The sequence below is a fragment of the Chionomys nivalis genome, chromosome 21 (assembly GCF_950005125.1).
Source record: "Chionomys nivalis chromosome 21, mChiNiv1.1, whole genome shotgun sequence".
Classification (NCBI taxonomy): domain Eukaryota; kingdom Metazoa; phylum Chordata; class Mammalia; order Rodentia; family Cricetidae; genus Chionomys; species Chionomys nivalis.
In genome coordinates this window covers 12,423,974-12,448,721 of record NC_080106.1, presented here as the reverse complement: position 1 = coordinate 12,448,721, position 24,748 = coordinate 12,423,974, and the positions used below count along the sequence as shown (strand labels likewise).

At 45.8% G+C, this 24,748-nt stretch overlaps 1 protein-coding gene across 2 annotated transcripts; it reads left to right on the top strand.

Annotated features, from left to right (window-relative positions):
- Nucleotides 1-21: 21 nt before the first annotated feature.
- On the top strand, nt 22-22,827 carry Cenpn (centromere protein N). Of its 2 annotated transcripts, XM_057753740.1 has the most exons (11): nt 22-78; nt 2,851-3,025; nt 5,602-5,647; nt 9,733-9,792; nt 10,462-10,538; nt 11,768-11,944; nt 13,358-13,459; nt 15,504-15,567; nt 16,384-16,496; nt 20,003-20,129; nt 20,360-22,827. In XM_057753740.1, the coding sequence occupies exons 2-11, from the start codon at nt 2,855-2,857 to the stop codon at nt 20,440-20,442; spliced, it is 1,020 nt and encodes a 339-aa protein (XP_057609723.1). In that variant the 5' UTR covers nt 22-78; nt 2,851-2,854; the 3' UTR covers nt 20,443-22,827. The 2 variants fall into 2 exon arrangements, with proteins under 2 accessions (XP_057609723.1, XP_057609725.1); XM_057753742.1 differs by lacking the exon at nt 11,768-11,944.
- The last annotated feature ends 1,921 nt before the right edge of the window (nt 22,828-24,748 follow it).

Here is a 24,748-nt window from a genome sequence, read left to right as displayed (position 1 = left end):
CCCGAGCAGCTATTGGCGGCTTCGAAAGCGCCGCGGCGGGAAGGGCTGCAGACGCGGCGGGCGATGTGGACAGGCCAGGTAGGCTTCAGCGACGCGCGTTGGGACCCGGAGGGTGGTGAGAGGACTAAGAGAGCCAGCCCCCAGTCCTCTACCGGGGCCCTGTTACGGCGCAGTACCGCCGCGGGACCTTGGCCTGAGACTAGTGGAGCCTGAGTCTGGAGCAAGAGGGCGGTGATGCGCGCCCGCTGCGTCACGTCCGCCCGGAGTGGGGCGGGACTTTACGTGCCGCTTGGGGTCTGCGCTGCGATCTACAGCTCTGTCTGCAGGAAGTGGCTCTGCTTTGAGACGCGGGGCTCCATCAGGGCATTGGTTCTCTAGCCCTTGCGTTGCGTGTTTTTCGTCCGTACATTCTGTTGGTTTACTCCTTATGCCCCCTGCGCGTCTAATGGATTGCTTCACGAGGCATCTTTTCTGTCACTTGTTTATTCAACAAGTGTCATAGCACCTACTGTGGTAAAGCGCCAGAAGATAGGAGTTGACACAGTTACAGGGGAAACGTTCACTCAAGGGCTTGCTAACTTTGCCGATATTTTACGCCCCTTTCTGTCATTTCTTCTAGGAATGACATTCTTCAAGCCACTCAGAATTAAGAATCTTCAGAAGTGCTAAGGAATGTTATATCTCATCTTTTGCGCACCCCACCCTGAATGCCCTGACCTCGCCTGACTTAGCAGGGTCAAGCCTGGTTAGTACGGGGATGGGAGAGATGCCTGCTTTGTATATACCCTCCCCGTTTACCTTATCAGTGCCCACGAAAGCCCTCCCAGATGTTCTTCATGGATGAAGTGTTGGCTTGATAGTTGACAGACTATGAACCCCAAATCCTTGCCATACCCATTGTGCTTAGGGGGAGTATCCATCCTTCGTCCTTCAGGCATTTGTCAAGTGCATATGAGATGGCCCTTGACTGAACTCCCTGGATGACTTGATTGACAGGCACTGAAATTGTTAGGGTCGGGCTGGTGAGATTGCTCAGAGGTTAAGAGCTTCCAGAGGTCCTGAGTGCAATTCCCAGAACCACATGTTGGTGCACAACCATCTGTTGTGGGATCTGGTGCCCCCTTCTGGCCTGCAGGCATGCATGCAGGTGGAACACTGTATAGGTAATAAATTTTAAAAAAGAAATTGTTAAGATCAGAACCTGGGTCCGGGCAGCCCTAACAAGCTAGGCTCAGTGGCCATCCTCACTATGCCAATTAACAGGACAAGTCACAATGAAAAGCAGAGAAAAGAGATTTATCCAGTGTGACTACACTGGAAAGAACAAAGAGGCCCGGTGATCCACCCCCACCAAGTTCACCTCTGGTGTCCAGACTTGAGACAGACGTTTAAACAGAGAGCAGCAGCTATACACAGCTCATTAGTCCTGGTCACGGTGTGACCCTGCCCATCTCTGAGCCAGTGTGTCTTGGTGTCAGTCTCTCCTGCAGGAGCGGCTGACAGGTTGCCAGAAAAGCACCTCCGCCGGCCCCAGGTGTCAGCCTTTGCTTCTGCCATTGTGTTCCTGGATGAGATACATTTTCTTGGTATCTGTTGTCTCAAAAGGGACTCTACTTAGAATGACCTTACTCCTGCCAGGACAGTAACAGTGCTGTAGATTTTACTGACAAAGTAATGAATAAGACAAACATAGTCCCTGTCTTGAGCACACACAAAAAATTATTGTAGCTGTGATAAAATAATAAAGCTGATGGCAGGTGGCTCTGTAAAGACAGTAAGCACTGGAAGGTCGTAAAATAACTTTTTATTGGATGGTTGCAATAAGTTTCCGGGGAGAGACTAGGCTGAGGGCTGAATTACAGCAAGAACCTTCTAGTTAAGGGTTGCTGCAAACACAATGCCCTATCCCCAGAAGGATCCTTTAGTCTTACAGGAACTGAGACACAATCTAGCTGAAGAGGTGGGCCTGGAGAAATAGCTCAGTCGTAGAGTATGTGCCTCAGGGAAGGCCCAGAATTCCATCCTCAAATTCACGTGCAGAAACGAAGAAGATGAGGGGAGGTAGGCAGAAGGAAGGAAGCAAGGGCCAGGTCATACGTGGTCTTGTAGACCATGCTGAAGGTTTTGGTTTTGACCTTTCAGGAAAAACAGTCTCATAACTAAACAATACAGCAATGATACTCCATTTTCACAACCTTAATTCAGCTATTTTTTTTTTTCATTCTAAACCATGCTTTGGTTTTCAGTGCCTTTTTAAAATACAGTCAACTGGGACTGGAGATGTGGATTTTGGGATGTGGGTATAGCACAGTTGGTAGGGTATGGCCTGGCATGCAGGAAGCCTTAGGTTTGACCTGTCACTGACAAGAACCCAGCAGTGACTCACTGCATAATCCCACACTTGGGAAGTAGAGGCAGAAGGATCAAAAGTTGAAGGTCAGGCAGCAGAAGTGGCTTAGCAGTTAAGAGCACTTGCTGTTCTGGACGACCCATGGTAGGTGGCTCATAACCAGCTATCACTCCAGTTCCAGGGAATCTGGCACCTCTGGCCTCCTCAGACACACACATCCATGTGCAGAGATACATACGGGCACACGAATGTATTATATAGTTTTTTAATGGTTCAAGGTCATCCTCAGCCACAAGCTGAGTTTAAGCCCAGTGTAGGCTACATGAGACCATATGTCAATGCAGCTTAAAGAGTAATTAAATTCTGCATTCTCAAATAATGCAGACCGCTGAGAAAAGGTAAACCTAACAAGCCCTGGGTTAAGTAGGATACTAAGCAATTCACCTGAGGTTTCTGAACTTGATTAATGCATGACTGTGCTCCTCTTGTATCACGGCCAGAAAGATGGATGAGAATGTTGCCGAGTTTCTCCGGAGGAGCATCTTGAAAATCCCCTTGCATGCGATAAAGACCATCCTAAAAACCTGGGACTTTCTGTCTGAAAACCAGCTGGAGACCATAAACTTGAGGCAGAGGAAGGAATCTCTGGCCCAGGAAATAATTCTGCTGTGTGAGGTAACAGTGTTGAAAAATATCAGCCAAAGAAATTAATCAATAGAATAAAGTTAGACCAGTTTGTACATATGGTTAATGGATCTTTTTAAGCAACGGTACAAAAAACAATTCTGGGAAGAAAGAACATTCTTTCCAAGTGTTGTTTTGTTTTGTTTATTTCAAGACTTGTTTTCTCTGTGTAACAGCTCTGACTATCCTAGAACTCTCTCTGGAAACCAGGCTGGCCTCAAACTAACAAAAGTTCACCTGCCTCTGCCTCCTGAGTGCTGGAATTAAAGGCATGTGCCTGACTGGAACAATCTTTCCAACAGCCTGGCTAAAACAATTGGATGCTCATATGCAAAAACACCTCTGCTGGTCGAGGTGCTGCATCTGTTCAGTCCCAGAACTATGAAAGCCAAGGTAGGGATGTCTAGTGTTCAGGTAAAGCCTGGGCTGCATCGTGAATGCAAGGGCAACTGCATAGGAAGAAAAAGACAAGTTCAGTCCATCCCTCTACTGTGAAAAGAAAAGGAGACTCAAATAGATCCAAGATCCAAATGTAGTCTCAAAACCATAAAATATGTCAGAAAGAGAAGCAGACAGACAGAAATCTTTGTGTCATTGGACTAAGCAAAGGTTTCTTAGACCATTGGAAAGGTGGTTCATAAAAGAAAAAACAGTTGATAACCTAGTAGAATTGATCTTTTCTTTGAAAAGGGGTATTTAAAAAAGCCACAGACTGATGGAAACTATTCCCAAACCCTGGCCTGTAAAAGACCTGCAGCTAAAATATGTTAGAAAGTCTCAAGAGTCAGTAATAAGAAAAAAAACTTAGCTCAGTGGATAAAAACCCCAGCTGCTTTTCCAGAATGCCTGATTCCATTCCCGGCACCAACGCAGCAGCTCACAGCCATCTGTAACTCCAGTTCCAGGAGATCTTATACCCTTTTCTAGCCTCTAGGGTACCAGGCACACACATGGTGCACAGACATACATGCAGGCAAAACAGCCATACACATTAAAAATATTTTTTCAACACAGAAAAGATTTGGTTAGACATTTCCCCAGAGAAAACATACAGATGGAATAAGCATACGAAGAAGTGTTCAGAATCCCTAGTCATCAGATAAATGCAAATAAAAGTTACAAAATATGGTCATTAGGATGGCTAGGGTTGGCAACACTGATCATACCTATTTGGAATAGATGGGATTTTTTTTCTCTTTCTGGTGCTGTACATTGGACCCAGGGCCTGGTGCCTGCTAAGCAAAGGCTGTCTGCTGAGCTGTTTGTACCTCAAGCCCAGCATTTATTTTGTGTTTTAGTGCTTGGGATTGAAGGCAGGGTCTCATACATGCTGAGTAAGTAAGTGCTCTACCCCAAGCTACATTTCCCAGCCCTTGACAGTTTGTCTAAAAGTCTAAACATCTGCCACCATAGATTGAGCCATTCCACTGCCAGGCATTTGCTCAAGAGAAATGAAAACACATGCATATCCACAAAAAGACACGTATATTAGCACAGTGTTTATCAAAGCTAAAACCTAGAAACAACCCAAGTCCATCTATGGGTAAGGAACAAATTGTATCATATTCCCATAACAGAAAACCACTAGCAATAAAAAAGAATTGAACTATAGATGCAAAAATATGGCTAAGTGTCAAAATAAGTATGCTGAGTAAAGGAAGCCAGATCAGAAAAGAATCCAGCCTTATGTTCACATTCATATAAAACTAAGAAATACAAATGTTGTGACAGAAGGAGGATCTGTAGCTGCTCAGCAAAGGTTGGGAGGAAGAGAAGTGGGGACAGAAGAGGATAGGAGTGAGAGGCAGGGGGAGATTGGGCGTGGAAGTTGCTGGGCATGTCCAACACATTGACCCAACAGTGGCTTCATAAGTATGTTTATGGCCACATCTGAAATATTTAAGTATATTGTCTCACTTGTGGCGGTGATACAATGCCCTGGCAAAAGCAATGTCAGCAAGAAAGTGTTTGTTTAGGGTCACATTCCTGGGCTCGTGGGCTGGTTAGGCTGCAGGGACACCCAGTGTACAGGAAGTATGGCCAGAACCTCATGGCGCCACTCCCAGTGACCTGCTTCCTCCTCTGGGCTCCACCCTCCCCCAAACAGCACCACCTACTGGAGACCAGATGCTCACCGTGTGCACCTGTAGGGACATTTCACATGCAAGCCACAGCTTGTATGCAGTTTAGTGTATGCTCAAGAGTGGTTGTTTTGTTTTGAGACAGAGCCTCACTCTGTAGTCCTGATTGGCCTCAAATTCATTGCAATTCTTCTGCTTTGCATCCCAAGTACTGGGATCACAGCTGTGAGCCCCCACATCTGGATTTTGAATGTTTCAAAAATCTAAAAGTTAAGTGATAAATGTGGAGTGAGTTTCAGGAGAATGTGGACTGATGCAAAAGTTGAAGGTGTGACTGTTAATAGGAGAGTGTAGATCGGAGATAGATTATCAAAACAGTACTTCAGGCATGCGAATAGAATGTTCTCGCCAGCCCTAAAATAGGCTTAAGGGGATTAACAGCAGACCAGGTGCCTCATTTCCTGACCAGTTCACCCTTTCTTTCAGGGAAAGAATGCAACTCTTGATGACATGGCCCTCTTAGACATCGTGTGTAAGTTTGGGGGATTTGTCTTTACATATTGGAGTTTTGTTTTATCAGAAGGAATTTCTTATATTACTGCAGATTCTAGGGTCTAGAGAGGTGGCTCAGCAATTAAAAAGCACTGGCTGCTCTTGGAGAGGACCTGAATACATACATAGTGACTCAACCACCTGGCACTCTAGTTGCATGGATCTGATGCCCTCTTCTGGCCTCTGCAGGACACTGCCTGCACATAGTACATAGACACATGCAGGCAAACACCCATACACATAAAAATAAGCGAATCTAGAGTTGAGACGCCTGGTACCAGATCACTGCTGTCTCACTGGCGGATCTAGTGTTCCTACTGAATTGTGTCTCCTCTCTGACCCTCAGACTCCACCTAAGTCAGTGGACATGGAGTGGGCAGTTCCTGCTTTTCAGGACCTTTAGAAACAGGAACTGGCTCACCGTGAGCATAAAGTGTCCTTTGTTGGACTTTGCTTTGTTGCACATTTGAGCGTGTGCCCCAGGGAAGCCGTCATGCGCTAGAGCTTCTCATTTCTTGATATTTCTTAGATTTTTTTTTTCATCTTCAATATTCACTTTTTAAAATTTAAGGACACAGACTGCTTGGGTTGGTTTTATGGCTCCATCATTGCTTCCCTGTAAGTGCTAGGGGATGGTGGCTCACATTGCCTGCCTTGGTATTTCCTTTTGGCAAATCTGTATAATGGTAATAATCGAATAAGGTCCTGGTCAGGGTCAAATGAAAGTGCAAGCCAAGCACTTGGAACAGGAGTGGTCTCCCGGGTTAGGGGTTGTTTCTTACATGTCATTTATTGCGAGGGACACACAAGTGCTGTAGCACACAGTGGACATCAAGGACAAGTAGCTGGAGTCAGTTCTCTCCTACCTGGAGAACCCCAGGGGTCAAACTCAGTTGCCTGGCTTGTCCGCCTTTACCAACCGAGCTGTCTCTCTGGCCCCAGAGCCAGGTTCTTATTAATCTGTTGTTGTCATTATATATTGTCCTCATTTTCTTTCTATTTCTGGGATAAAAACCATGATGAAAAGCAACTTGGGGAGGAAAAGGTCACTTTATTTCAGCTTATGGTATTTAGTCCATCATGAAGTTGAAATTCAGAGCAGGAACTCAAACAGGCAGGAACCTGAAAGCAAGAACTGAAGCAAAGACCATGGAAGAATGCTACTTGCTGGCTTACTCCTCATGGCTTACTCAGTTAGCTTTCTTATAGAGGACACCTTCCAGAGGTGGCACCACCCACAGTGGGCTAGAGCATCCCATGTCAATCATCCTCCAAAAAATGCCCCATAGGCTTGTTGACAGGCCAATCAAGGGCTGCATTTTCTCAATTGAGGTTCCCTCTTCTCAGATGTCCCTAGCTTGTGTCAAGTTGACAGAAAAATAAATGACACGCATTAACTGACTGTATGACTGGAAGTGTATCAAAAAATCATCTCTATCAGCTTTCTTCCAGCTGTGCTGTGCCTGAATCTGCCTCTGATTTAGTTTCCCTCATTCCTGTCATTAGTTTCTAACTGAGCTAGAAGGTAGACCCAGGGCTGGAGGGACAGATCCTGTTGGAGTGCTTGTTACTGAGTTCTGTTCCAAAGATCCACATAGCAGCTCACAACTGTCTCCAACCCCAGTTACAGAAGTTCCAACATCTTCTTGTCTATAGGAACCAGGCACACACATTGTATACTTACATGACTGTAGACATACACTCATACACATAAAATAAAAGTAAAAAAAAAAGTGACTCCATTGAGGCGTGGTGAGCAGAGCCAGTGATTCAATCTTTTTTTCCTTTTTTTTTTGAGACAGGGTTTTTCTGTAGCTTTGGAAGCTGTCCTAGAACTCACTCTGTAGACCAGGCTGGCCTCGAACTCACAGAGATCCACCTGCCTCTGCCTCCCAGGTGCTGGGATTAAAGGCGTGCGCTACCACTGCCCAGTTAATTCACAAACTATGGATACCGAGGTCTAGCTGAGGAGAGGTTAACCAGCCCATCTCACAGAACCGATCTCAATGGTAACGAGTGTGTGAAGGAGAATTAAGAAATTATCAGAGCACAGAGCACTTTTTCAGTGATCATGGAAGGAAACTTCCTTGAGAAGATGGTTTTCAAGTTGAGAGCCATAGGATGAGCTAGCACTAGCCAGGGAGAGGAAAGCTGAGGAGGAGGAAACTGATGGGCATGGGATGGGAGAAGAGTGCTAGCCGTGCAAGAGAAGGCGCAAGCTGGGCTCCAGTGGAAGGAACATTGAGATAGTTCAGAGATTTGGAAGCCACTAGAAGATTATCAACCTCTATCCAAAGAATTATGTCAGCCCTTGGTAGGTTATGAGCCAAAAAAAAAATAGGTGCTTGTTTTTGAGAGATCATGCTGGTTATGGCACAAGAGAGACCAGAGGGGAAGAGAATTGAGACGCCTGTGAGAGCGTCTGGAGAGGTAGAAGAAGGGGAGGGTAGTAGCCCACGGGAGGTGGCAGTCAGTGTGCAGAGGGGGGTAGAGGGCCAAGGGATGGAAGGGGCTTACTTACACTTACATGGGGACAAAGACAAGTGGGTTGAACCTGCAGGACTCTCGCCCTACACAAGCGCTAGGAGCCCTCCCCGCTGTGAAGTGGAGGCTCCAGGTGCCGGTATAGCACATCCTTCACAGGTGGGGCTAGGCTAGCATGTGCCTGTTGCAGGGAAAGCTTTGTATCTGAGTCCTAGATGTTCACCTTCTATGTGATAGGCAACGGAGCGAAGTTCTACCTTTCTGTTGCACCAGTCTTATTCTGAGACAAATTAGCAACACAGAACCAGATAAATAGTGCCAGAAGAAAACACTTTGGGACAGACATCATGCTTGCCTTTTGACACCTGCTGCAGATAAAACTAATCAATCAGTGATCTGTTGCCAGGCCCGTTGCCATGAAGAGAAATAGGGGCCAGTAATGGGGACATGCAGGCCCAGGAAAGGAAACGATGTTCTACCTAGGGAGAGACATGGAGAACATTGATGCTGAAGTTGATGGTACCCTGAGTGCTGGGCCCATATCCCCTTCAAGTTCAGAAAGCCTGATCTGAGGTGAGGACACAGAAGGAGGTCAGCACGGGGCATCCCTTCAATCTGGGATGAAGGGAAAGAGTTGAGCTCCTTCAGGTGCTCTTTGCATCTCCTGAAGGGCATCTTCTGTGTCACATGCAGCCTTGCCGTATTCCACAGGCAGGCTTAGCCTGGGCCACAGCACTGACCAAGGCCCTCATCTTCACAACGCCATGGAGAGAACCAGGGGCAGCTTGGGTGTAATCAGAGTAAGCCATTGAATAGTTGCTGCTGAGGAAAGAGTGGGCTGGGCTGGGGAAGGAGGTGGTTAAGGAACAGAGGTCTCAGGCCTCACGACCAGCCAACCTGCCGTAATCCTGTTGTCAGAGTCATTCGGTCCTGTGGGTATATGCTGTGTTTTGTGTGACAAAGGTATCTAAAAATGACAAATGTGGGGTGAAGAGATTTAATAGCTCAGCTATTTAAACACCTGGTATTCTTCCAGAAGACCCAGGCTTGATTCCCAGCACCCACATGGCACCTTCCAACCATCTGTAACTCCAGTCCAAGGGCTCTGCCCTCTTCTAGCCTCCGTGGGCAGTCACTTATATAATGCATAGATATAAATTCAGGGAAAACCTCAATATACAGAGCATACCTCTGCCCATTTAAAATCTAAATTAAAACAACCAAAGACTTGCCAAAAAATAATGATAAACACCAAAACTGGACTGGATTATCTATGTTGAATTGAGTAATTAGCATTTGTTTGTCTGCAGTAAATTTCCTCCATTTAAATTTTATGGTTTGGGTTTTATAAGTTTGCACTTTAATTTCAAAACTGCATCACCCTGTTCATGGGTTGGTGTTACTTTATAATATTAACAATATGTATTTGTGGGAGGGTGGGAAGGAGACCCACAAAGCACACTGTTCACAACTGTCGGTGCCATCTAATGCATCCATACTGGTTAAAAACACGAATGTGTTTATAAGCACACACCTAAGGTCCTAACACACAGCACTGAGCTGTGAGCCCTTCTCTCTTAGATACTCAAGTTCATCGGCACAAGAAGCTCTGGGATGTCTTTGAGATGAGTAAAGAACCAGGTAATGTTTTCCACTTTAAACTGAATGTTTGAATTTGATATTTTTGGCAATTTAAAAATGAGGAGCAAATGTGGTCTTTTTGTTGGAGGGTTTTGTTTTGTTGTTTCTGAATCATTGTATCCCTGTGTAGCATAGGCTAGTCTAGAACTCTCTATGTAGACAAAGCTGGTCTTGAACTCACTATGTAGCCTAGCCTGGCCTTAAATTTACTGCATAGATAAAGCTGGTCTTGAACTTGTGGTGGTTTTCCTGCCTTTCCCTCCAGAGTAGTGGTTCTCAACCTGTGGATCAAGACCCCTTTGTGGGGTCAAATGACCCTTTTCCAGGGGTTGCCTAGACCATTGAAAACATAGGTATTTACATTATGATTCATAACAGTAGCAAAATTACAGTTATGAGTAGAAACGAACATAATTTTACAGTTGGGGTCACAAGAGGAACTGTCTTAAAGGGTTGCAGCATCAGGGAGGCTAAGAACCACTGTTCCAGAGTGGTGCGGTGACAGTGACATGCTTCCACACCCAGCCTCACACTCTGTGATTTGACTATTGCTCATTTATATCCCCTGGCGCTCTGGTATGTGTGGTGTGGCCATTACTGTTCTGGGATGCACAGGATGAAGATAGTATGGCTCCCTTAACCTCTTTGTCTTTCTCTCTGCACTGACAGGTGAAGATGTCGACCTTTTTGACATGAAACAGTTCCAAGGTTCCTTTAAGAAAATTCTTCAGAGAGCATTAAAAAATGTAAGAAAATAATCCTCTTGGATTTCTACAAAATTCAGTTTAGTGCTATCGAAGGAAGGAGGGGAATAATATGTCATTACCTCAACAAATGGAAATATTACAAAACCTTCCCTCTCTTACCTGCCCATCCCACTGCTCTATAGGAGCAGTACTGCCCACGGGAACTCTGCCGTGGTAGAAGCGTCCTCTACTGACAATGTTCGGCACATAGCTGGTTGCCACATGAGGATTTGATACGTGGCTGTTGTGACTGAGCGAATGAATCTTTAAACATACTGAATGAATTCCCATTACATGTTCCACATGTGACTAGTGGCTCAGCTGTTGGCTACCAGTCACTTTGGCTTTTGCAATGGGAAGTGAAGGCATCCAGAGCAAGACCCTCTGCTGTTCCAGCCAGTAGGGGCCACTGAGTTCTCTACTGCTCACCAGGGGATGAGACACCATTCTGCAAACCCATGGCCCAAACAGGGAGAGGCAGCCGAGTGCTGAGTGGCAGAGTTTGTTCTGAGCCAGCAGACAGCATAACCACCTGCTTTTCCTGGAGTATGATCCCAGAGTGAAGAAATAGCAAGCCAGCTGGTCCTCTCTTCAGGTTCTCCTTTCCGGGGTCAGGGCCCAGAGGGAAAGTGGACTGGAGCTTGCTGATGGCCTAGCAGTGGCTATTAAAGTCTGAGCAAGTACAGTCAAGTATAGCTGCAAGTTTAGAAAGACCGGTGGCTGGCTGTGACATGGATACCACGCAGAACCTCATGGGCTGCCACATTCCTAAGTGGCTGTAGCTGCTGAGACGTGTGTGGAAGAATGATCAGGATCAGTGTACTCTGAGCTCATTGCCACACAGAAATCCTGCTGTGAACTTCAGGGACACTAAGTGTGCTAGCCAGCGATACTAAAAAGGCTTCATAGAAAAACACCCTTTCGCTTTTGTTTGTTTTGTTTTTGAGATAGAATCTCACTGTGTAGCCCTAGCTGGATAGAACTCACTCAGATCTGCCTTTCTCTGCCTCCCAAGGCTGGCAATAAATGTTTGCCCAGCCAGATAGATCATTTTTTAATTTTTTTAGAACTTTGTTTCAAGCCTGGCAGTGGTGGCGCACATCTTTATCCCAGCACTCAGGGAGGCAGAGGCAGGAGAATCTCTGTGAGTTTGAGGCCAACCTGATTTATAAAGTGAGTTGGTGCCACGGTGAGATCTAATCAGAAAGCTTAAATCTTTTCTTTATAAGGTTTCAGTCAACTTCAAAGTCGACCAGAGGAATGCTGTGTGGATTCGGGTTGCCTGGGGAACACAACATTCACAACCAAACCAGTACAAACCCACTTTTGTGGTGTACTATCCCCAGACTCCATATGCCTTCATTTCTACCTGCCCTCTGAAGAGCACTGTACCCCTTCTCCATCAGGTAGGGAACAGATTCCAGCAGCTGGAGTACTCGGTGCTCTTATCTCAAAGGCCCACATAAGTATAAACGCTGATAAGATTTAGTGTAAAGTAACTTAGTTCCCGTTCTTCTAAGTAAGACTCTTACCTACAGTGGAAATGTGACAGAAGATAATGGCTTGGTCTAGTTTTTTGTTTTAATGTAAAAGTAATGCATGCTTAATATGAAAACAAATGTAAGCAGTTCAGAAGTCTCTAAAGGGGCCAGGCAGTGGTGGCGCAGGCCTTTAATCCCAGCACTCAGGAGGCAGAGGCAGGCGAATCTCTGGGAGTTCGAGGCCAGCCTGGTCTATAAGAGCTAGTTCCGGGACCAGGCACCAAAGCTACAGAGAAACCCTGTCTCGAAAAACCAAAAAAGAAAAAGAAGTCTCTAAAGGGGAGTCATCAAAACTCCGCCCCTCCTTCCTGCTCTATTCACCCCAAGTAGTAGCTATTATCAACTTGCTGTGTCTTTCCAACGCTGTCTCGCCAGTGTCCCCAGTGATGCTATTTATCCTTCTATTAGCTGCTGTGACCACTTTCCACACGCATGTACCCAAAAATATTACCTGTGTCAGAGGTGGCCCCTCTCATTTTCAGGGGGTCTACCTTTGTGTCTTAGTGTTCTGCTGTTGTGGAGAGGCATCATGACCAAGGCAGTTCTTATAAACTATTTCATTGGGGACTGGCTTCTAGTTCCAGAGATACAGCATTATCACCATGCTGGGGAGCAGGCAGCACGCATGGACTGAAGTGGAGAGAGAGCTACATCCTGATCCAAAAGCAAAGGGGGGGAGGGGGAAGACTGGGACATGGGCTTTAAAACCTCAAGCCCACCCTAGAGCCACACTTCCTGCATCTACTGCAACAAGGCCACACCTAATCCTTTCACACATTTTACTGGCTGGTCTAAGCATTCAGATATATGAGCCTGTGGGAGCCTTTCTTATTCAAACCACACTTTGGTATTACAGGTATCCTAGCTTCTTTCCCAAAGTTGGCCTAGTCATTGCTATGCCCCCTGTTAGCACAGAGCTAATAGAGTTCCAGAGCTCGAGCTTGAGTGGGGTGCAGGTGAGCAGCGCTGTAGTTGGCTGCCTGCTTCCCACACACCTATCTGCCAAAGCACCACACACTCCACTGTCAGCAGCGGGCCTCAGGGTCCCAAAGGGTAACAGGTGATAGGATTAAATTTCTTAAATTCCTTTTCACTTGTGAGGGGTGGGGGAAGTCATTGTTTTGAGCCAGGCTCACACTTGCTGCAGCCTCCCAAGGGCTGGGATCCCAGGTGTGCACTGAGCTTCCGCACAATGCGCTTTCCATTCTTAGCTGGAGCGCGTGCGTGTGTGCACGCACCCAGGTGCAGCCCTAATAGTCTTGCTCCTTTCCCTCCAAGGCCCTGAAGATTGCAAGCAAACACCATCAGATGGTGCACCTGAATCTGAGAAGCCGGCACCTGGACTCACTCAAGGCTATCGTTTTTAGAGAGTATAACCAGGTGAGCCAGTCAGTGTTCCTTTAAAGTCGAGTGTTCCTTGACTGTTCTGCACACTGAGCAGGTGGAGCCAGCCACTCCCAGCCCGCCTGGAGATGAGTAGATGAAGCTTTCCCTTGCTTCACTTTGCTCATGTTTGTTTTAATTTTTCACAATTTCATACATATATAATGTACTGTGATCATATTGTCCCTCATCATCCTCTTAACCCCTTCCCCATCCCTCCTGAACCTTTTCTTCCCAACAAGTCCCCTTCCTACTGTCATGGGGCTAGTAGGGGTTCTTTTGAGCCCACTGCATTTAATTAGGGCTGCTTGCATGCGTAGGGATGTGGTGTTATTTCCTAGAGCAAGAGCACCCACATTGGCTACACCACTGACCAACTCAACTTCTTTCCTCCAACAACCATAAGCTGCCCAGAGCTCCTCAGAAAGGGGTGGGGCCTCCTGAGCCCTCCCCTGTCCAGGATTAAATGTGAAATGTTTGCATGTGGTGTTTCCATTTCCTGACAAGGACAGGTCTACCCTTGTGGTCTTAAGTTTTCTTCTGTACATGGCAAGTGTTTGTGCATGTTCATATTCTCTAGGTGAATGGGCTTCCTTAAGAAGGTTATGCTGTGTGTTATGTTCTAGGGAGAGAGAAAGAACGACTGTCTGCAAGTCACTCTTTAAGGGGAATGTTGTAAAACTGGGAAATGGACCTTGGCGACCTTGGCGGGCAAGAGCCAGAGGCCTCACAGCGGGCAGGAGACAAATACACCATGCAGATAGAGCTTGAGCACAGAGTAAAGGGGGAGAGAGAAGGAATGTGCAGAACTTGTCTCTTATAGGGATCTTTTGCACCTGCATACAGACTACGAAGTGATTATGTAGCAGCCGTAGAACCTGGGCTGGCCTGGGTACTGCCTGGTGCATCCTGCCAGGTGATGGGACAAGCCAGCATAATGCCTGAATCCTAAAAGGGGAAAGGTAGAAACTTGAAGGTGTTTTTGCCTCAGGGTATTGCTAGCCACTTTAGACAGGAACCTCTAACTGTGAGCCAAAATAAATGCTTCTTCCCTTTAAAAAAAGAAAGTAATTTTTATTTGTTGTTGGGGGTTTTAAGATGGGATCTCACATACCCCAGGCTGACCATAAACTCTTTACTTAGCTGAGGCCTCTACCTCCCAAGTGCTGGGATTGCAAGCCTGAGCTACCATGTTGACCTCCTAAGAAGTTAGATGATGGCTTTCTCCCTCTCTGCCCCTTCTTTGTCAGCCCTCTACCCTCCTGCCAAATAGACATCAACTGCTGTCCAACCACAGCATTATTGAGAGAGTTCACATTGTTAGCCACCAAACTGGAGAAACGGTCATTCCCTCAAGGGAGATGCAATAGAAAGGATCGAGAAATGTGGGCTCATGGTAGTAAAGTTATCTTTCCTAAAGGGCCCTGAGAGGTTTTTCAGGGTCTGACGACACAGTGCTGACGCCAAGATGTCAGGGTTGTCTTCCATTCCTCTGGCTCTGTGCCACCCCAGCACCTTGAGGTGATTTTGTTTCATACGGTGCTGGGGATGAACCCAAGACCTCACATCTGCTAGGCAGATTTCTCTACCACTGAAGTGCATCCTCGGCACAAGGCGCACTGTTCTGTCAGTTCCTAAAGCAACCTTGCAGCACAGCTTACCGTCCTAAGAACTATGCTCAGTTTAGCTAGCCTGTGGCAGAACCATTGTTTCTTTCTACTAAGTAAGAATATACAATATAAGACCTCTTTTTAAAAAATAAATAAATAAATAAATAAATAAATAAGATTTTCCAGGCAGTGGTGGTAACACCTTTAATTCCAGAGCACTTGGGAAGTGGAGGCAGGCAGATCTCTTGAGTTCAAGGCTAGCCTGGTCTATAAAGCAAGTTCCAAAGCTACAGAGAAACCCGGTCTCGAAAAACAAAAACAGACAAACAAAAAAAACGCACACAAAAAAAAAAATAATGATTTAACACTTTACATCTTAGAACCAGTTGATATCTATGGATCCCAACGTGTTCACTTTTTCTCTCTCCTAGAACTTTGATAGCCACAGCACCACAGTGCCTCTTCAGGAAGAAAGCTTTGGACTAGACGTGAATTGTATGTGAGCTTTGAAACAGCTGGGGTTGGGAAGGGCACCTTTGCCTCTCAGGTGGCTGCTCCACAATAAAGCAGTTGTGCTAGGACCACATTGCAGATCTGGTTCATACTGCAGAAAAACCAAGACTTAAGTATTTGGGGGCAGAAAGCCACGCTAGCACAGGTGTTCTTCAGAGTTCATAGATGACTGGCAGTCATTGAGAGTGCCTTTCGTGCCCAGCAGCAGACACAATGTTTACATGCGACTGTCACGTCAGTGTTGACAGCCGGCCTGTGAAGAGACACTCTCCACTGGGAAACTGGGTCTCAAGAAGGGTCACAGAGCTAGGTCTGTCCGAGGTGGAGCCCATGGTTTCATGCTCTTAGTGAGCTGGATATGCCAGGTCTAGAATAACATGGTGGTGGCATGGCTACTCACTCAGAGAACCTGAGTCTCAGAAAACTCAGAAAACCGAAGCTCGAGTTAACAGTGGAAGAAAACAGAACCCATGTTTGGAAGAGAGCACAGACTCCAGAGGCATAAGACCTGCTGTGGGTCCCATGTTAATTAAAGAAACTCAATAGAAAATTATTCATGGTAACTACACACAGAAAGTGTATTAGGACCTAGACAGTATCATGGCACTGTAGGTATTTCTTACTCCCTTTTGTCAGCCTGTGCTCTCCAACTGTTCTGTGAAATGACTTTATTTCAATAAAAAGAAGGGACAGGAAGCATATCTGAGCTACACAAATCATCTGCAAGTTAAGGATCGAAAGAAATATGGGGCGAAGTGTATTCCTAATGGTAGTCTCAATCCGAACTCTCATCCACAGTGGATTCAAACATCATTCTTGAAAACACAGAAGAAAAAGAAAGAATCCAAAGAGTCACTCAGGAGACATTTGGAACCTATTCCCAGCCACAGCTGGAATTTGCACAGTATAAGGTAGGATGGCGCAGTGAACAGCACCTGCAAGTTAGTGCCTTTTTTTTCCTTTTTTTTTTTTTTTTTTTTTTTTTGAGGTACAGAAGTCTTAACTGGAAAACGTGTCCAAAACCTATTCCTTTTTCATTTATCAGCTTTATGTAACAAATATGTAAGTTACATAGATCTTTTTATTATATTTGTAAGTTCTCCTGTTAGCAAAGGACACATCCTGAAATTTTGAATTTGCTTTTGCCTTCAGTAACTCAGCTTGTATATTGCTACCTGCGGGGAGGGCCTGTGCACACCTGAACAGTATTTGGCATATAGTAAATGCTCATAAATACTTGAATGGATGAGCTGGTATGGTGGCATACACCTGTAGTCCAAGCACTCAGGAGGCTGAGACAGGAAGATCTTAAATTCAGGGCGAGCCTGGGCTACTTAGCAAGTTGGTAGCAAACTTGCCTGAGTGACTCAGAAGCACAAAAACAAGAGAGAAAACACATTTACTATGTAGCCCCACTGACATCAGATAGAGAAAATCAGCGGTGCAAATATACTGTAAATTAAATAGTTTCTAAGGGGTGCAGCTGCCCACCACGTGACCAAATAGGAATACAGGAGTCAAGCCCATGGCCACCGTTAGAAGAACTTCAGTATATGTCATAGTCACCCTAGCATGAGCCCATGCTCCTACTCTTAATACCTTCCTCCCCCGGCCCCAATAAAATAGTTTCCTATGAATCTTCTTACAGCTACAGGACACACTAAAGATCTGCCATTGATCTGCTCACTTAGGCCCAAAGGCGTTTTGCTTTGACTTGTTTTAAAGGAAGATGGCATTTTTCATGCTGTTTTGAGAAGTTTTATGTTTGTTAATGTGTATGTATGCACACACAGCTTTGCTCACTTGTTAAGGAGGCCAAAGGTCAGTGTAGCCATCTTCTGCTCTTACTCTTTGAGATAGGGTCTGTCACTGAGCCTCGAGCTTCTTTTCAGCTGGACTGACTGCAGGGAGCCCCAGCTTCCTCCTGTCTCTTCCTTCCTCCCAAATGTTGGGGTTACACAGACATGGCTGGGTGCTAGGGACCCAGACTCAGGTCCGAATCCTCAAACAACAAGCACTTTACCCACTCAGCCATCTCTCCAGTCTGCTTGATTGTTTTTTCCAGACGAGGTATTGTAGCCTAGGACAGCCTCAAATTCCCATGTAGCCAAGGCTGGCTTTGAACTTATGGCCCTCCTGCTTCCTCCCTGTCACAGGAGTGGCCACCACACTTATCTGTGTCGTATTAACTGAGGTCTTTTAAAGAGCTCTTAAGGGTGTGGTCTCTGAACTGGTAGAACCAGTCGCAGGAATGGGGAGGGAGCATAGATCTTAGCTCCACCCTTTTCCTCCTGAGTCAGGGCGAGGTTGTGTCCACCATCTGTTTCTGTATACTGGCTGCTCTGGGATACACACTAAAGCTGGAGAGCCACTGAGTCAGGAGATAGTTTGCTTGTTCAACCTCTAGGGTGGTTGTGTTCTGATAGTCTAGGTGTGCCCTCACACCTGATTTTCTCCAACCTCAGGAAATGGCCAGAATATTATACCAAATGCCACCTGTCCACTTTAACTAGCCAATAGCCACATTTTGCCACATCCTTTTTCTTTCTCTTTATTCTAAGTGTAGATTAAAGAGAAATTGAATTCATTGCAGACAGTAAGTATCCTATAAATTTTTCAGCATAGTGCCTCAAAGTCTTAAGAATCACTCACACCAGGCAGTGGCGCGCATCTTTAATCCCAGCACTCAGGAGGCAGAGACAGGCAGATCTGTGAGTTTGAGGCCAGACTGGGTCTATAGAGAGAGTTCGAGGACGGGCTCCAAAGGTAGAGCTACCCTGTCTAATATCTTTGTTTTTAAATGTGAGCCTATAGGAGGCACAGGCAGAAGGATCACTCAAAGTTCAAAGCAGCTAGTCTGCCCCGAGTTCCAGACCAGTCAGGCCACAGTGAGGCACTGTTTCCAAAAAGAGAGGAAAAAGCTAGGGTCACACACTATGATACTTAGGTATTTGATGGCATGGAAGAATTGTTTGTATTTAGGACTGTGGCTACAGCTCAGAAGTCGAGCACCGGTGTCATCACTGTTCTGTTGCTGTGAAGAGATATCATGACCAAGGAAACTTACGAAAGAAAGCATTTAATTGGAGGCTTGCTTATAGTTTCAGAAGTTTAATCCATCATCCTCATAGCCAGGAACATAGTGGCGTATAAGCAGGTGCTAAAGCCGTAGCTGAGAGCTACAACCTGATCTGTAAGAAAATAGAAAGACTCTGGGGCTTGGCATGAACTTTTGAAACCCCAGAGCCTATCCCCGGTGACACACTTATTTCAACAAGGCCATTCCACTTAACCCTTCTAATCCTTCCAAATAGTGCCACTCCCTAGTGACTAAGCTTTCAAATATATGAGCCTATGGGGGGCCATTCTTACTCAAACATCACAAGTGTTTACACACATTAGGCCCAGCACCTGAAAAGTTAACAATGAGCAGTCCAAACATTTGCTGCAATCTGCATTTTCGGGGGGCTGAGGTTAAAACCTGGTCTACATAGTACAATCCTGTCTCGCAAAAAAATAAAATGATGTACGGCAATGGACCTCTTAGGTACATACTAAAGTATTTCCAGTCCAATACTATGTTGTTTGAGATTTGCTCCAGTCTGGGGGACAAGAGAGCACTAACAGATGAATCCAGAGCTGTTGATAACTTTCTCAGCTAGATGATGTGCATGTGGAGCTCACAGTGTGCTCCTTCTGCGTGATGTGGTTAGGTAGGAAGGGCTCTTGGAGGCAGTTGGCTGTTGAGATGGTATCTGGCTTCAAACTTGGAATCCATGACTCAGCTTCCTGGAGGTAGGGTTATGTGCTACTACATCCAGCGTTTAGATATGCTCTCAGTCTCCGTAGTAAAAATCCAAGACTTTTACCTATGTGTGTAAGTGTTTTGCCTGAATGTGTGTAATGCACCAGATGTGTGCCCATGGCCTGCGGAGGCCAGAGGCTATGTAGAATCCACTGGAACTGGAGCTGTGGACAGATGGTTGTAAGATACCATATGGGTAGGAACCTAACCCAGGTCCTCTGCAATAGCAACAAGGGCCCTTAACCACTGAGCCATCTCTCCAGCCCTGAGATTTATTGTTCTTATGTTGGATGCAAGATGTAATAGGCACATGAGGGCAGCCCAGACTCGTCTTCTCCTGCAGATCAGTTGCTATCCTGAGGGTGGTGCTGGCACTCAGCCTCACCTGTGGATCCATACTGTGCTGAGGGCAGTGCCAACACTCTCAGTTGGATGTATTTCCTATACCAGATGCTTTCACTCTTTGCAGTTAGCAAGTTACATGGGCTCTGCCTGTATTAATCCGTGTGGTTTTTGAAGGCAGGAATTAATGGAATACATAAATTGTTCGTTATCTCTCACCATCCTAGCTGCTCCTGGTACTGACCATCATTTATAAACTTTCTTTGACAGCTGGAGACCAGATTCAAGAGTGACATAAGTGGCGGCATCTTGGCTGACAGGAAAGAACCCCTCCGGTGCCTTGTAAAGTTCTCAAGCCCACATCTTTTGGAAGCATTGAAATCCTTAGCACCTGCTGGTGAGTGGTCAGCATGTCCTACCAGCCAGACGGCTGCTTTTGGTTCTCAGTAGAAGACTAACTAGTTACCTCTTAGTGTTCTGTCTCTCCAGTCTGCTGCCCACCAAGCCCTTTTTTGCTTCTGTGCTTAGTAGGTGGTAAGAGAAGGTGTCCCTAATTTGCTTCTGGTTTTGGCCATTTTTAAACTGATTGTCCCCAGGATCATCTGATTTTTATTTTCTTTTTTTCAGGTATAGCAGATGCACCGCTTTCTCCACTGCTCACCTGTATACCAAGCAAGAAAATGAATTATTTTAAAATTAGAGATAAATGAGATACATGTGGCTTTGCTCGTATTGCACATGGAATCCTGATTGTAGCCGGCTGGCTTCTGTATAGGCTCTTGTGTTTTAGAAATCAATCCTTGGCATTGGAAAGTCAGTGGTTTTAATGTAACTATTGGGACTGTATATGTCCTCCCTGTGTGCTCTTGCGCTCTTGCTCCTCTGGCCTGCTAATTACAGTAGCTGTGGGCATCTGAGAAGCAATACCTCTGGCTGCTCAGCAGGTCTTGGGCCAGCTACATAAAGGTATAAAAGGCTTTAGCTCGGAGAAAAATAAAGGTTGCTGTTCTTCCAACTAAAAAGAAACCTCCATGTCTCAATCCCGGCACCACCACCACCCCTGCCAGTCTCAGCATCCAAGCTGCACTGGTGCGGCAAGTGGAGGTTCCACCGAGATCTGGAAAGTGAGGATTTGTGAACGGGGTCACTCCATCCACCAGCTAAATTGAGAAGTGTATTGGAGAAGATAATGTGTTTTTTTTTTCTCATCCCCAGAGATACTCTGAGGGACACCCTCCAAAAGACTAGTAAGTATAAAGAAGAGGCGGGAGGGTGAATTGAAGGCCTCAAAAAGTAACTGAAACTCTGAAAGCAACAAGGCACGGAAGTAACAAGGAAGACAGCCAGAGATTTCGTACAAACAATAGCTCAAGTTAGCCCCTGGTTTATTATGGGAGGGGGTTTAAATGTTCCAGACTGGGAACAAGCCAAGTCAGATTAAAAGGAGTATGTGTTTTTTCATCCCCAGAGACGCTCTGAGGGACACCCTCTGGAAGACTAGCCAGTAGGGAAGTAATAAAGAGGAGGCAGAAGGGTGAATTGAAGGCCTCAAAAATAATGTTTACAGATATATGTTATTGTGTTGATTGTGTTGTCTTTTGTATTCTGGACTGGAGAAAGACATTTGATTCTGGGAGCTGCTAGGAAAGGTATTTTGACTTTAAAAATCAGGCCTAAGGATTTGATGCTTTGGAAAAGAGGTTCTGCTTTTGTCTCCACAGAGGATGAGATCCTGTGGATTCATTGCAAATTTATGTGGTTTGATTCACCGAGCCTCCCCCCCCCCGAAATGTTGATGTAAAATACCCCTAAGAATGCAGCACACACACACACACACACACACACCCGGTCAGCAGGAAGTAGCCAGTCAGATTGACAATTCTCTAAAAGATTGTTAAAGTAGGGCCCCTTCAGTGGTTCCAGGGCGGCAAGACTGCTTCCCTGCTCCTCTCCATGCACCCTGTGCAGACGGCTGAGACTGTCAACCAGATGGCTGAAAGAGTCAGCAATGCTTTGGACATTCAAATTGATCTTAATGGACATATTCAATTGGGCATATTGACCTTGAACCACAAGTGGCTCTGGTTCAGGAGCAAGTAGACTATCTTTGGACTTTTCAACAGTTAACATGTTCTAGCTTTTTTTATGTTATGTGAGTTATGAGAGGGGTTTAGAATACTGCTTTTAATTTTAATTTTACCACCCAGTTAGTACATGCTATTTAAGCCATAAATTTGGAGGAAATCAACCAGGCTGAATAGACTGCATAAATACAGCATGAAAGGCCTAAGTACCACTTTGCAGACACCGTTGTTCCCTGTTGCCGCTTGCTGCAGCCATGGTCAACCCCACCGTGTTCTTGGACATCATGGCCACATCATGGCCAGTGGCGAGCCCTTGGGCCGTGTCTCCTTCAAGCTATTTGCAGACCAAGTTCCAAAGACAGCAGAAAACTTTTGTGCTCTGAGCACTGGAGAGAAGGGATTTGGATATAAGGGTTCTTCCTTTCACAGGATTATTCCAGGATTCATGTGCCAGGGTGGTGACTTCAAACACCATAATGGCACTGGTGGCAGATCCATCTATGGAGAAAAATTTGAGGATGAGAACTTCATCCTGAAGCATACAGGTCCTGGCATCTTGTCCATGGCAAATGCTAGACCAAACACAAATGGTTCCCAGTTTTTTATCTGTACCGCCAAGACTGAGTGGCTGGATGGCAAACATGTGGTCTTTCGGAAGGTGAAAGAAGGCATGAACATTGTGGAAGCCATGGAGCGTTTTGGGTCCAGGAATGGCAAGACCAGCAAGAAGATCACCATTTCCGACTGTGGACAACTCTTAATTCTTTTGACTTGTGGGCTTCTTTCCCACCAGACCATTCCTTCTGTAGCTCAGGAGAGCACCCCAGCCCCATCTGCTCGCAGTACCCTTCATCTCTGCTCTCACTGAAGTTCTTTGGGTTCCATATTTTCCACAGTCCCCTTCAAGTCTAGCTGGATTGCAGAGTTAATTTTATGATTATAAATAAAAACTAAGTAAGAAAAAAAAGAAGGGCCTAAGTTATGCTATATAATGTGATGTGTGCAGACTGGGCCAGCCAGTAGAAAACATGTATGTTTTTGCATGTTATGTGATCAGATGTCAGGCACTTCCCTTGTCCCTCAGTGATATGAGGATATTGGGTTTATGCTAGCTAGTTCTCTGTCAACATGATGAGCTAGAGTAGTCTGAAGAGGGAACCTCAGCTGAGAAACTATCTCCATAAGATCCAGTGGAGGGCATCTTTAAATTAGTGATTGGTGGGAAGGGCCAGCCCATTGTGGGTGATGCCACAGGGATGGTGGTCCTGGGTTCTGTAAGAAAGCAGGCTGAGCCGGGCGGTGGTGGCGCATGCCTTTAATCCCAGCAGTTGGGAGGCAGAGGCAGGTGGATCTCTGTGAGTTCGAGACCAGCCTGGTCTACAAGAGCTAGTTCCAGGACAGGCTCCAAAACCACAGAGAAACCCTGTCTCGAAAAACCAAACAGTAAGCAGCATCCCTCCGTGGCCTCTGCATCAGCTCTTGCCTCCAGTTTTTTGCCTGTTTGAATTCCTGTCCCGACTTCCTTCAATGATGAGCTATGGTGTGGAAGTGTAAGCCAAATAAACTCTGGGAGGCCCTCCCCAGCTTGCCTTTTGGTCATGGTGTTCCATCACAGGAATAGGAGTCCTAAGTTAGACAGGCTCGAATGCTACACCCTCTATACATACCTTTTTTTTTTCCTTTATAAAGATTTTAGGAACTGGCCATTCAGTGGTGGTGCCCACCTTTAATCTCAGCAACTGGGAGGCAGAGAACTGTGAGTTCCAGGACTGTTACACAGAGAAACCTTGGGGGGCGGGTTCGTTAGGATTTTATTTTATGTATATGTATTTTGCTTGCATCTGATTATGTATACCATGCCTGGTGCCCTCAGAGATAAGGAGAGAGCACTGGATCCCCTGGAACTGGAGGCATGGATGGTAAGCCACCATGTTGGCACTGGGAATCAAACCTATCCTTTGTAAGGACAATAAGGGCTCTTTACCACTGAACCATCCCTCCAACACCACTCCCTTTGACCATTGTGACCAGCTACATACTAAGAAGGCATTCTGCCCACAAGGTGCCTGAATGACCAAATGGGAACTGCAGAAATCCTTGAGCTTTCTGGGGTCTCAAAGAGACCTTTGAACTCCCTGGGGTATTCCACGACTCCCTAGCTCTCCCTGGTATGGTGGGAATGAAGACTGGAATCTGAACAAGACCCAGCATAGTCATTTTCTAGTAGTAACCTCTAGTAGTACCATAGGCTGTGTCCTGTGGACCTCCCAGAGTGAGGCTCCTTAAAGTTCTCACACCTACTAGGTGCTTGACGGCCATCTGCAAACGCTTGGGGACAGATACTGCAGTCAATGCAAAGGCAAAGACCTTCAGAGTCAGAAGAGCCGACTCAATATAATCCGTCTTTGTTACTTTTCCTATTGCTTTTTTACTTTTTTGCTTTGTTACTATTTCTATTTGGTCACCACGTGACCAAAGCGACTTGTAAAAGAAAGCGTTGGCCAGGTGTGGTAGCACACACCTTAAATCCCAACACTCTGGAGGAGAGAGAGGTGGATCTCTGTGAATTCAAGGCCAGCCTGGCCTACATAGCAAGTTCCAGGACAGCTGGGCTGTTACACAGAGAAACCCTGTCTTAAAAACAAAAACAAAAACAAACAAACAAACAAACAAAAAACCATTTAATTGAGGGCTCACAGTTCCAGAGGGTTACAGTCCATACCCATCATTGGAGGGAACATGGCCGCAGGCAGGCATGATGTTGGAGCAATAGCTGAGAGCTTACATCTTCACAAACATGAGGCAGAGAGGAAAGTGGGAATGACCTGTGTTTTTGAAACCACAGGGCCCACCTTCAGTGACACACCTCCTCCTAGGCTGTACCACCTAGTCCTTCCTAAACACTTCCACTAACTGAGAACCAAGCTTTCAA